The sequence below is a fragment of the Ylistrum balloti genome, unplaced genomic scaffold, assembly GCF_031769215.1.
Source record: "Ylistrum balloti isolate Yb309-2 unplaced genomic scaffold, AGI_CSIRO_Ybal_v1 Utg370732, whole genome shotgun sequence".
Lineage (NCBI taxonomy): Eukaryota > Metazoa > Mollusca > Bivalvia > Pectinida > Pectinidae > Ylistrum > Ylistrum balloti.
In genome coordinates this window covers 91704-106050 of record NW_026782432.1, presented here as the reverse complement: position 1 = coordinate 106050, position 14347 = coordinate 91704, and the positions used below count along the sequence as shown (strand labels likewise).

The 14347-nt window shown below is 33.2% G+C and overlaps 1 protein-coding gene across 1 annotated transcript in view; it reads left to right on the top strand.

Annotated features, from left to right (window-relative positions):
- LOC132557838 (titin-like) overlaps nt 1-14347 on the top strand; it is a 92317-nt gene that overhangs the window by 1832 nt on the left and 76138 nt on the right. Inside the window, exons 2-4 of the mRNA XM_060222365.1 lie at nt 269-490; nt 2634-2743; nt 9999-10142. Of these exons, the coding sequence (XP_060078348.1) occupies nt 269-490; nt 2634-2743; nt 9999-10142 (476 nt within the window). The remainder of the gene's footprint in view (nt 1-268; nt 491-2633; nt 2744-9998; nt 10143-14347) is intronic.

Genomic DNA, 14347 nt, shown 5'->3' with positions numbered 1-14347 from the left:
TCATAACATAGCACAGCAATAAGCACATAGGTGCCATTAATCAAGTGGTTTTAGTGGTGGTGAGAGTAAACAATAGTGTTTATGGTATAGTGTATAAAGAAACTATTTATGTAAAATGGGAGACCTACGATTACCTAACATTAAAACATGACATTATAAATGAGAAAATTGATAAAAACGAATAAAGGTGAAATAAGCCTTAACTGTGACCCTTGCTTGCTCTTATGGAACTGAAGTACAATTAATGAAATGTATCATTATTGTTTAGAAAAATTGAAGAGGATTTGAAAGAAGAAGACACAAAAACTGAGGTTCTGGCCAAGAAAACAAAACTCAATGAGAATGTTTGTATCCGATGTTGTCAGGCATTTGGTCTCATTTTCAACCGTAAACAAACATGCAGTCAATGCCACCTGTACATCTGTAAATCGTGCTGTTCCCGCGATCTTGAGAAGGGTGGATTTGTTTGCAATGTCTGTGTCAGGGAGCAGTAAGTACCAAGGCATTTATTTCAGACCACACATTATTTTCAGATAGTCTACACATATAATATTTTCCTGGTTATAAACAGCAGCTTTTTTCCTTGGCGGTTTGGATGTGCGGATTATATACTGGTGCGGCTTACGAGTGGAGGAAGCAAAAAATTAGCCGAATGAAAAATAAATGAAGACTATTGTCTGGACATCGAGTCCAGACCATTATATATGTCAGAACAACCGTTTCGTGGAGGAGTATCATGTGCACTATTGACCTCTCACCCTGATAATTTTGGTTGCTGTAACATGTCACGCTTCAAGGAAGAATACAAAATTGTGAATTAAACCAAGGATAACAGTACACCAGAACAAGATGTCGGTACCAAGTTTTTATGGCCACCTGAGACAAAGTCTCATGGTGACCTATTGCAATCGCCTTCATCTGACTTCATGCGTCATACGTCTTGTGTCTGTAAACATTTTAACATTTTCTACTCCTTCTCTAAACCACTGATCCAATATCATTGAAATTTTGCAGAAACCTTTCTTGGCCAAAGATGAACCGAAAATGTGAATTATACAGTCCCCACTCCACAGGGGCCTGAAATGTGGGGCCAAAAGTGGTTGAATTGACTCAGATTTCAAAAATCTTCTTCTCAACACCCAGATATTGTAGAATCAAATGCTCTGTATGAATGTAAGCATCTTAAGGTGTTTTAACTACCAAAATGAGGGTTCCCAGGGAGGAGGATTTTAGACTTTACTGTAATTTTTTTATAGAAAAATTGCATTTTTGAGCATGACATTGGTTATTTCCTACTGGAAATAACTTTGTAAAAATTATCAATATGGAATAACAGTTTAGATGATATGTATGTATTGACACTAGGTTATTATGTTTAGTGTCACAATTTGTTTCATGACACTTGATAACAACCCTTTAACCTTTATATTCCATATTGCTTATCTCAGGTGACCGTCAAAGTCACTAGATCTCTTGTTACAAGTACCTGTCCATCACGTGTTTGCCACTGAAACAGATCGTCTGGTAACCATGTAAAGGATGATTATAAATTGTTTCTAAATGAAAATTAACATTATCATGGGTTTAATTAATCATACCTTTTAATGTGAATCACAATTTTATCTTGTGAACTTTTGAGGTTGCTTCGGAAGCCATAGCAGAAGTTTACAATAGCCTGTTGAATCCTGGGATCAATAGGTCATCAGGTCAAATTCTAAAATGACCGCAACGCTTGTTTTTAAGATAAGAATGACTTTCTGTAACTTACCAGAAATAATATGGGTCTATAAGTATTTTGTCAGCATGCAAGGGCCTTCTCCATTATGTATCAGTACAGACACAGATGGAGATATTGTTCAGTAAACAGTACGTAATGTCAGGCCCTATATCTGTGTATAGACAATCTTTGAAGGCTCCCAAGCCAAACAAGTTCGATAGTTGCTATTTTACATTTTTCCAACACATCAATAAAATGCCCATGTATAATTCATTTGCAAACTTGTATTAAATATTTTACTGATGATCTTGATAAATTGCGCTGTCTGTTATATCAATGAAGTGTTACCATATCGTAAAAATTTGTGTGCGGCTTACATCCCAGTGTGTCTTATATGTGGATCAAATAAAAAAAATTGCCGAAATCCAACCCTCCGGCTTATACTCAGGTGCAGTTTATAACCTGGAAAATATAATGCTTGCACAAAGTCATTGGTTTGGGAAAAAGTTATCTACAGACTTTTCAGTTGACTGAGTACTGAAAATGTTTTCAAAATGCTGTCTTGAAATGAACATGTCAAAATACTGACTTTTTTTTTCTTTTTTTATAATGTCAAAGAATTTACACATTTGGAAATGATTCAGAATCCACGAATGATGGGAAAATATTTTCAATTTGAAAAAAATTCGAAAGAAAAGAAACTAACAAGAATATTTTATAAAAGTGTTCTTTTTGAGAATTTTAACTCTTTAATTAACTGTGTACACTGTTGATGGACTAAAAAGTATTATGATAAAAACTCAGGTTTGAAAATGTTTGTAAATGGTTTAACAGACTTTTAAAATGACAGTGCTTGTCTTTTGTGTAATATGTTGATTATCTTTGTACTATATTTGTTGTATTGTCTATTTAACAGTGAACTGAAGCTGAAATCATGTGACTGGTTCTACAATAATGTGAGCAGGCGGTTTAAACGTTTTGGCAGTGCTAAGGTCGTACGGACATTATACAAACAGAGAGGAGATTGTAAGTCGCGTCAATTTCACTGTAAGTTTTTATTTCAGTCATTGGCATGTATCCAGTATACTCCTGCATGGAATATGCCGACATCTTGTGATGTCATGTGACCTTCAGTTAACAAGTGACCCTGTGCTACCAACTGATACTAATTATAGAAATTCCATCCAGGTAACCGTCATCAGTTTATATATGGAGTAGCAGATCCAGACTTTTTTAGCAACATATCCCCTTTCCTTTATGTTTATTTTAAATGCGTTGTAAGCATGTTTTTTATTGTTTTGATGTTTGAAATTCAAGGTCAACAGTTGATTTTGAATGTCCCTACAGGATGAAAGTCTCTGGATCTGCCACATAAGTGCTATTTAGCTCTTACACTAATTATTAGCTCTGCAAAGTATATGTCATGATTTAATTTGTTTTGTATCACTATAAAGCAGTCTGCTAGCATGGCTTGTTGCCTTAAACATGTCACTTATCTCTCTTGTCTTCATATATAGAAGGTTAGTAATGTCCCTTATATTGATGCAGAGGTCTACTACTGGCCAGTTTTGTTGATATAACATGAGTTATCTCCCCTAGCTTGATGTAAAGATCTGCTGACCTGTTTTGAAATATATCACATCAATTATCTCCCCTGTCTTAATGTATAGACCATGATTTATCTCCCTTATCTTGATGTAGAGATCTGCTGAACTGTTTTGTTGATAGAACACAAGTTGTCTCCCTTACCCTGATGTAGAGATCTGCTGACCTGTTTTGTCGATATAACACGAGATGCCTCCCTTACGCTGATGTAGAGGTCTGCTAACCTGTTTTGTCGATATAAAATGAGTTGTCTCCCTTACACTGATACAGAGGTCTGCTGACCTGTTTTATTGATAGAATGTGAGTTATCTCCCCTAGCTTGATGTAGATGTCTGCTGACCTGTATTTATATATAGCGCATCAGTTATCTCCCTTGTCTTGTTGGAGAGGTCTACTGATCTGTTTTGTGGATAGAACATGAGTTATGTCCTTACCTGGACATAGATGTCTACACACCAATCTTGTTTATAGATCTTGGGTTATCTCCCTTACCTGAATGTAGACATTCGTTACCAGAATTTATTTAATAGATTTGTTTCATATGTTGACAATTCTCCTTTCTGCAGACATTTAACCCCCTATGTTCCCTTAACCTGTGTAGTGAAATACATTTATCTTTATAAAGTTTCCTAATATACAATTTCATTAATACAAATACTGGTACATGCTTCATTCATATACAGCTGACCTATTAATATATATAGCTGACCTATTTATATATACAGCTGACCTATTAATATATACAGCTGACCTGTCTATATATACAGCTGACCTTTTATATATACAGCTGACTTATTGATATATACAGGTGGCCTATTTATATATACAGGTGACCTATTTATATACATCTTACCTATTTATATATATACAGTTGACATTTTATATATACAGCTGACCTATTTATATATACAGCTGACCTATATATAACTATATATACAACTGACTTTATATATATACAGCTGACTTTATATATATACAGCTGACTTTTTAGGTCATCTGACCCAAAGGGTCAAGATGACCTATAGCCATCGTGCTTCGTCCGTCGTCGTGCGCCGTCCGCCGTGCGTAAACTTTTCATTCAAACAACTTCTTCTCAAATACTAGAAGGTCTAGGGGGCTAATACTTGGCACAGAGGATACTGGCATGGAACTCTACCAAGTTTGTTCAAATGAATGACCTTGACCCACTTTAAAGGTCACAGGGGTCAAATATGTTAAAATCTTTAAACAACTTCTTCTCATTAACCAAAAGGCTCAGAGTGTAGATATTGGGCCTGTGACATGCTGGGATGAAATGCTACCAAGTTTGTTCAAGTGAATGACCTTGACCCACGTTCAAGGTCACAGGGGCCAAATAGGTTAAAATCTTTAAATATCTTCTCCTCAAATACTAGAAGGCCTAGGGGGCTAATACTTGGCCCATAGCATGCTGGCATGGAGCCCTACAAAGTTTGTTCAAATGAATGACCTTGGCCCACTTTCAAGGTCACAGGGGTCAAATATGTTAAAATATACAAAGGACTTCATCTCAATAAGCAAAAGTCTATGAGTGCCGATATTGGGTCTGTAGCATGCTGGGAGGAAAGGCTACCAAGTTTATTCAAATGAATGACCTCGACCCACTTTCAAGGTCACAGGGGTAAAATATGTTAAAATATACAAACGACCTCAACCCACTTTCAAGGTCACAGGGGTCAAATATATGTTAATATATATATATACAAATATATATATACTTCTTATATATATACAACTACAACATAGCAAAATATACAGCTGACTTTATATATATATACAGCTGTCCATGAGTGCTGATATATATACAGCTGTGACTTTATATATATGTACAGCTGGGCCTGTATATATAGATATATATACAGCTTTTATATATATGGAGAGGCTATATATATATAAGTTTGTATATATACAATATATACAGAATATATACAACTGACTTTATATATATGTACAGACCTCATATATATACCACTTATATAGGTATATACAACTGCTTTATATATATACAGCTTTATATATATACAGCTGACTTTATATATATATACAGCTGACTTTATATATGTACAGCTGACTTTATATATATATACAACTGACTTTATATAGGTATACAGCTGACTTTATATATATATACAGCTGATTTTTCATATATACAGCTGACTTTATATATGTACAGCTGACTTTATATATATATATACAGCTGACTTTATATATATATACAGCTGACTATATATATATATATACAACTGACTATATATATACTTTATATATATATACAGCTGACTTTATATATATACAGCTGATATATATATATACAGCTGACTTTATATATATACAGCTGATTTTATATATATATACAGCTGACTTTATATATATATATACAGCTGACTTATATATATATATACAGCTGACTTTATATATATATACAGCTGACTTTATATATATACAGCTATTTATATATATACAGCTGACTTTATATATATACAGCTGACTTTATATATGTATATATATATATATATACAGCTGAATTTTATATATACAGCTATATATATATATATATATATACAGCTGACTTTTATATATACAGCTGACTTTATATATATATATATACAGCTGAATTATACAGCTGACAGCTGACTTTATATATATATATATACAGCTATTTTCATATATACAGCTGACTTTATATATATATACAGCTGACCTATATATATATATATACAGCTGACTTTATATATATATATACAGCTGAATTTTCATATATACAGCTGACTTTATATATGTATACAGCTGACTTTATATATATATATATACAGCTGATTTTTCATATATACAGCTGACTTTATATATGTATACAGCTGACTTTATATATATGTAGATTTAGTTTTTTCATTGTTTATTCTCAAACATTTTGTAAATATCAGAATAAGAGGTTGAAACAAAAGCTATAAAAAAGTGCTGATTTCTATCCTGTGTAAAAAAGTGTTTCTCTTCAGACAAATTAATCATTAAACAGGAAATTACTATAGGCAATGTAACAAATTGGGATTTCTACAACAGATTGGTTTCCATAGCAACTGTTTTGCTCCCATGGTTAAATTGTTTTTTTTCCAATATTACGCAATTATGTAAAATGTGTACATTCAGCTCAATTTCACCGACACAATGATTATAGATATTGTGGGTATACAGTCTGAATGCTGTGATAGGTAGTATGATCTGCTATAAAGCCAACAGATTGTAAAAATCTGGACTGACAGCATTGGTCCAGATTAACAGATTGTTGACTTGATGGTCCTTCCCTTGTCTCAAACATCCATCATCAAGTCGTTACTGATAAAAACTCGATATAGATTAAGAACTTATTGGTAAAGTTATATTTGTGAGCATCAGTTCTTGAGCAAGTTATTACTAAATACATGTATCTGATAAATTCTGCATACAAGCTCAGTCAATTTTAGCCTTATATATAGGCTGTAAAAAAACTTATTTTCTTGCTTTCTGTGTTGAAAATATTGAATATCTCAAATAAATTCATTTCTTGTTTCTGTATCAATTAAATTGAAATATGAATAATTTCATCTTCTAGATTATGCTACCAGAATTCATTTTAGAAACAATGCTGATGAAAAATGTGAATTTTTCTAGATTTTCAAATACATTGTTTACCGATATTTTATTAATGAAGCTAACAATTTATTAAACTAAAACACAAGATCAGCTTAATAATGTAATATGGCAAAATATAAATGTCCTTATAAGATGTTACCAAGTCAGCTCTATGCATATGATGGTATGTATGACACCAGAACTGACTGAAGTCTTAAGTATCATATACAGTACGTAGGGTTGGGTTAATCACCGCTGAATATTAGTCATAAAAAAACTAACATTCTCAGTTTTTTTTTAAATCAGCTCAACCATTCATATTAGGTCATGTGATACTAAATAGTTTTACCTGCTTGCCCATCACAAATCAAGTTTATTTAAGATCAGCTAGTATTTACCCAATAATAATGCCATGTAATATTCAGCAATGATTTGTAAGACACTTTCTCAACTTAGAAAATAGGTATATATAATATAAGTATATGTGTTATCACATTGAACATTTGCCACCAAAAAATACCTCAAACTTTATTTTAGGTATGGAGAGTAAGTAGTTTAAATCAACGAAATTTTATCTTGACCTTGTTTTTTTGTTTGTGTTTGGCCATCAGATCTTTAAATACCAGATATCTACCTATATATGTATGTGGTAGAAAGATCAGGCAAAATTTTATCTTTAGCAATGCTAACCTGTATTACACCTGCCACAAGGGGGCGCTTGTAATGTCATTTATCATGCTCACATTGACAAAAACAAACACACTTTATCTGTGATATTGACTTGAAATTGAACAACAGTAGCACCACATATTCCCTTTAGTTCAAACACCTGCCAATTAAAACTGACGTTTATACAGCTGTTTTGATTTACAATGTCTTTTTCGTCTTGATTTATGACGTCTGTTTCGCCAACTGCAATGGAAAACTAATGCCAAATTTTTTTTGTGATACAAGGTAGATGTATGTGGCCTTGTAGCTCCTGAATGAACTTTTTAAAACACGGATTTATATTTTAGTGTGTACTATATTTACATACAGTGCATTTAAATCTACAACAAAGGCTTGTTTAACTAGTTCAACAGTGAATTTTAATCCTTTGGAATTTCACTGCTTACATTTTTGCTGTTTCTTGATATTCCAATAGTGTGCATTCAGGCTTAAGTGGATTAAAACATTCTTACACGGAAATCATATGAAAGATTTTAGGTTGATAACAAATCAGTTGGTGAAAAGTCGGGTTTTACTTTTGAGATTTGTGAAACGTTGAAATTCAGCTGTAGACTGTATAAGGCTTGTGTCTCTGCAGTGTAGGAGGCTTAATGGATGGACATTTAAATGTATGGATAAAGAGATATATCAGAGAGTGAAGGAATTTGTGCAAAATGTTGTCCTTACATTCTGTGATACTTCAATCATTTTTTTCTAAACCTTTCTTAATCAGGTCTTTCGTACTAGTAATAGGGTCAGTTAAATAAACATTTAACAATATTTCTACTCCAGTTTCATAAATACAATAGATCTATTTATGCAATTCTTATCTGTTTTATCAAAATGGATAAATATCTTATATTATTACTAATTCTTTTCTAGTCAAAATGAAAACCAAAAATTGTTTCTTGATAAAACTTCACAATTGATCACTACTTCTGAAATCCAATGTCAGTGTCAGACTGTCTTGAGGTGAAATTACCATTACACTGATTTTAATTCCCTTTGTATTTGAAATGTATGCACCTGTCAATCCACAACTGATTAAAGCTTAGATTCATTCATGCATAAATGTGAGAAATAATTAATGAAGTCATGGATGACTAGTTTAGTTTATAGTCAGATTCACTTGAGTGTTTGAATTCTAGAGCTTGTAGTATTTCTTGTTCTAGAATTTAAGTGATGGAGACAGGAATCTATCAGGATCATCATTCCATAATTTCTGTATCTCATTTTGACTGATGCGGGATATAAGGTTGAAACTACCAGGAGTCTCCGTAGAATGGATTATTCAAGGCTGTATACAAATTGTTATAAAAAGCAGAAAAATTTTGTGGTGGTCTGCTTCAGTAGAAAAGATTCTGGTACTTGTGTAAATACAGGGAGAAAATTGGAACATTGGACATATTTATGTAATCTGATTTTGTCTTTCGATGGAATGCTTGATATATAGAAAGTTGCTAATTCAAGGTCAGTGAAGGAAGTTATTTGGGATTAAAGCTGTGATATTCTGTTCAAGCATCCGCCATTGGAACCAATATTAAGGATTCCAAAAATTGGTGCTGTTATGAAGCTATAGAAGTCATATTTTGTGATGCAGTTTGTCAGGGATGAAGGTGTTTATAACGTCAACTTAGACCTGTTAACACATAAACAAAATTTATGACATGTCGACTACAGAATTTTTCCTTCGGTTTGAAGATATCTTACAGGAAATTGATTATCATTGTAAGTATTTTTTCTTCAACAATCATTTGTATATTTTTATAGCAAGCATAGCTGGAGTGGCCCTATACGGGCCACTTGTAAAGCAAGCCCTAAAGACAACATATGCGCAGAAAAACATGAAAAATTTCACTTATACTATTATTCATGAAGTCGTGACACAGAAGTGGAATGCTTTGTACCAATGGCGGATATCAAAATGATGGACATAGCGACAAATAGTCTTGCTCACCAAGACGCTGCATCACATAGGCAGACAATAAAAGTTTTGCTGACCGAGACTGTGTGATTAGAACCTAACCTGACAAACATACAGAGATTGTCTGGAAGGATAAACTAGGAAAAACAAAACACTATGAACTAGATAGGAACACAATAAATACAACATTCAGGGAACGAAGAGTTCTTTAAGCTTTAGGTTAAATAAATACTGCTGCCAAATATTTTGTCATGTTAGTTTACCATTGTGAAATAAAACAGTGAAAATACTATGCTTTTTCCAAATGGCTTTGCCATAACTCTTATTATGAAGTTCAAATACAGTTGTTACACAAAAGCTTAGGAATAGTGTTTTTGCCTTATTTTTGTGTCTGATTGTACTTTTGATTTTTGTTCACAGCTGATAATGAGAGTGACAGTGGTTATGACCCGTCTGTCTACTCCTCCTTTAAAAGTGCTTCCCTCCAGTCTGTGGTGCGACAGCGACCTTCCCTAACTAATGTGTTCCCAGACAGAAGGAGAGATGACAACGATAATAATCATGGTAAGTCTGTGTTTTTCTTTTGCTTGTGATCATGGTCAGTATGATGTTTGATTTCATGATCATGGTCAGTCAGATGCTTGGTTTTATTATCATAGTCTGTCAAATGCTTGATTTTGTGATCATGGTCAGTTGGTGCTTGATTATGAGATCAAAACTTTGAAAAGTACATGCTTTGAAAATGAAATGATATCATGATTATAATAAAAAAGACTCTATTTCCTGAATTTCATCAAAAATGTATCTCTTTCAATAAAGCTTTTGGCGAAACTACAAGAAAAAAAAACCCAAACTTTTCAGTATATGGAAGGAGCAATGGTGAATTTCGAAATGTCTTTCTGTTGATTCATTTTGGATTAAATCATGATATGGTAGCTGATATCTACTAGCAGGTCTTTACCTCAAGTGTCAGTGTTTATATTTATAATTTCATATCCATTTTAATTTTCCTTAAAATATGCATTTAATCTTATTCTAGAATTCATATATAACCCTTTTCGAGATAATATCATTATTATAAACATTTACTGAACTTAGTCCTCATATTTGTAGTCAAAGGGAGATAATTCATACAATTTTTATTTTAACAAAAGCAAATATAGCAATTTAAGTATCAATTAGTAAGTAAAATAGAAGAGAAAAAATATCAGGTGGGATATATTTTTTTTTATTCCAAATCATCAAATCTCAAAAAAAAAAAAAATGAGATTTTCAGTAATATTGAAAATAATTTTGAATCTTGTATCAAATCTCTACATTTGAAGCGATATTTCAGTATCTTCAATATTTCCTTGTTTGTATTTAATCATGGTATGAAGACTTAACAAACTCTCAGATTTAGAGTGATTCCATAGAACTATCATGCTGTTTTATGTCAGGCTGTTACTTTACCAGCTGAGGGTATGCTCAATTTTTTAAAAAATTTTTAGTCATCGTGTATATAGATTTAACAAAAGTTCAGATTTAGAACAGTTTCACAAATTGTTTTAGAACCGATATGCTGTTTTGTGCTTGGCTATTATTTCACCAACAGAGAATGTCCAAATTTTTGTACATAATTGGATTATTTGCTGTTTATTAATAAAGAATTCATTAAACAACCTACCTACCATATTTTTTGGATTATAAGCTACAGTTTTTTCCTTGAGGTGTGCAGCTTATATACTGGTGCTGCATATATGTGGAATGGAAAATGAAACAATAATGAAGCATTTGAGTACACCAGTATGAGATAGTACCAAGTACCAAGTATCTCTTGTTACAAGTACCTGTCCATCACGTGTGACAGAAACAGATCGTCTGGAACCATCATTTGCAATGGTATACAGAATGATTTTAAGATTGAAATGAAAATAACATTCTTGTGATTTAAATTAATCAAACCTTTTAATAACAAATCACAATAATATCTTCTTAACTTTCATGGTTGTTTGTAAAGCTGTATTGAAAGTTTACAATAGCCTGTTGCATCCTGGGATCAATAGGTCATTGGGTTATAGGTCAAATTCTAAAATGACCGCCATGCTTGTTTACGATAGGAATGGTTTTGTGTAACTTACCAGAAATAATAGGGGACTATAAGTATTTTGTCAGCATGTAAGGGCCTTCTTTATATCTAACAGTACAGACACTAATGGAGATATTGTTAAGTTAACGGTCCATCAGACCCTATATCTGTGCATAGACAATCTTTGAGGGCTCCCAAGCCAAAGCAGTTCACTAATTGCTATTTTTACGTTTTTTGAAACACATCAATAAAATAAAGGAATATCTGTGTATAATTCATTTGCAAAATGCTTTTCTGACAATCTTGATAAGTTGCCTTCCTTTGTCTGCTGTATCAACAAACATAACAATTACCACATCGTTAGAATTTGGGTGCGGCTTATATTCTGATGCAACTAATGTGCGAATCAAATCGAAGAAATCGTTAAGAATTGGCTCTGCGAGTTATAACCCAGAAAATAGGTAATTAATTCAGTGTAATTTATCTCGTTTAGAGACAGACGGTAATCAATATATATTTATGGATAAAGACAATTTTAAGCTCATGTTGTTATGTGACAATTAAAATGTTGGATGCTGTCTGAAGTGTAGAATTACTGTAATATCTGTTGCTCTATCTTACTATATTATATAGTAGGACAAAACTGGTTGACCAATAGATGACCTGGTCTCTTCGCTTGCTGTGATTGACTTAATTATATTACTTATCCTTCAATTACTTTACACCTTCGGGCATCCAGAGGAGGGACCTAGAAACCAAGAATCCAGCCCTCAGACAAACACCTGGTCTTGGTTCTGTTCCCTCTCTCTTATTGTATAATGGTGATGTTTAATGATGCATTTATGTCATAATGTCTGGGAGAAGGTGAGGGTGAGGGTTCCGGGCTGAGAGGGGGGATGCAATTCACTTTAAATTTAAATTTAAATGGAACTTTGATTTATCTCTTTACGAGTTTGCACAGGAAAATATGACATAAAGTTTTATGGTGTCATTATCTAAAGTGGATTAAGGAGAGGGGGAGGGGTGGGGTGGGGAGGGAGGGGGTAAAATTCATATTGATAATAAAAAGATAAAGTTATCAATATATACATTTTATTTAAATGTAGAGTACAGACTGAGGTATATTGAGATATTTATCTATGGACTCGTCCCATTCAATAAGGTTTCTGCCTCACTGACGACACAACTGAAGTGTGTGGGGGTTACAAGTCACTCACAGGTACATGTAAGGTAGTATTTCACTGGGACTCGTACTGTATCGTAAAGACCTGTTGACAATAAAAATTGTTTATATCCTAATTAACACGTCAGATTGATTGATAATTAATTGGTATTTCTATCATTCTCTGTATTTTTACGTGATCTTCTGATTTAAATGACATTTTTACACATGAAATTATTATCTGTATCCTTAAAAAAAAGGAGACAAGATCGATGTTCACCCTTCATATTTTCTCTCCCTATTAGAGATAGGAATAGTTGACAGGTCTGTGTAAGATGTTGAAATGATCTGACAGTGTAATAAGTAGAAGAAATAAAAAACATACCTTGTCCCTGCTGGGGTTGGAACTACCCACCATCTGGTCTCCAGCCATACACACAATACTGCTTGACGAAAGGGAAATCCCCACTAGCTGTGACTAGCAAGGTGACCTTTCAACTTTTACACTAGTAATTATACTAGAACTTTCCAGTATGAAGGGGGAAAATAATGTCCTATTAGCTTAGGTTATATGTGCAGAAATTAGCTCAGATGATATATGCAGAAATTAGCTTAGGTTATATGTGCAGAAATTAGCTCAGGTGATATGTGCAGAAATTAGCTCAGGTGATATGTGCAGAAATTAGCTCAGGTTATATGTGCAGAAATTAGCTCAGGTGATATGTGCAGAAATTAGCTCAGGTGATATGTGCAGAAATTAGCTCAGGTGATATGTGCAGAAATTAGCTCAGGTGATATATGCAGAAATTAGCTCAGGTGATATGTGCAGAAATTAGCTCAGGTGATATGTGCAGAAATTAGCTCAGATGATATATGCAGAAATTAGCTCAGGTTATATGTGCAGAAATTAGCTCAGGTTATATGTGCAGAAATTAGCTCAGGTTATATGTGCAGAAATTAGCTCAGGTTATATGTGCAGAAATTAGCTCAGGTTATATGTGCAGAAATTAGCTCAGGTGATATGTGCAGAAATTATCTCAGATGATATGTGCAGAAATTAGCTCAGGTGATATGTGGAGAAATTAGCTCAGGTGATATATGCAGAAATTAGCTCAGGTTATATGTGCAGAAATTAGCTCAGGTTATATGTGCAGAAATTAGCTCAGGTGATATGTGCAGAAATTAGCTCAGGTGATATGTGCAGAAATTAGCTCAGGTGATATATGCAGAAATTAGCTCAGATGATATGAAATGAATTTTCATCATAATGTGTGTTTATCCAACAACAAGCCCATGGATACCTGTTAACTATGCCTCTTACATATATCCAGTGCTGTAGAATTATAAAACAAATGTTGCTTCACTGTCATGCAGTAAAATGACAGCCTGCCTGTTGAATTGGAATTTGAATTTAACTGTAAATTAAACCTTTGGCATATTACATAATATTATATGGCAATTCTTATGAAATGATAGAAATCCTCTTCTCATGATTTCTGACTCCGGAGGCTGAATCTTCAAAACGCTTTGTGTTTCCTG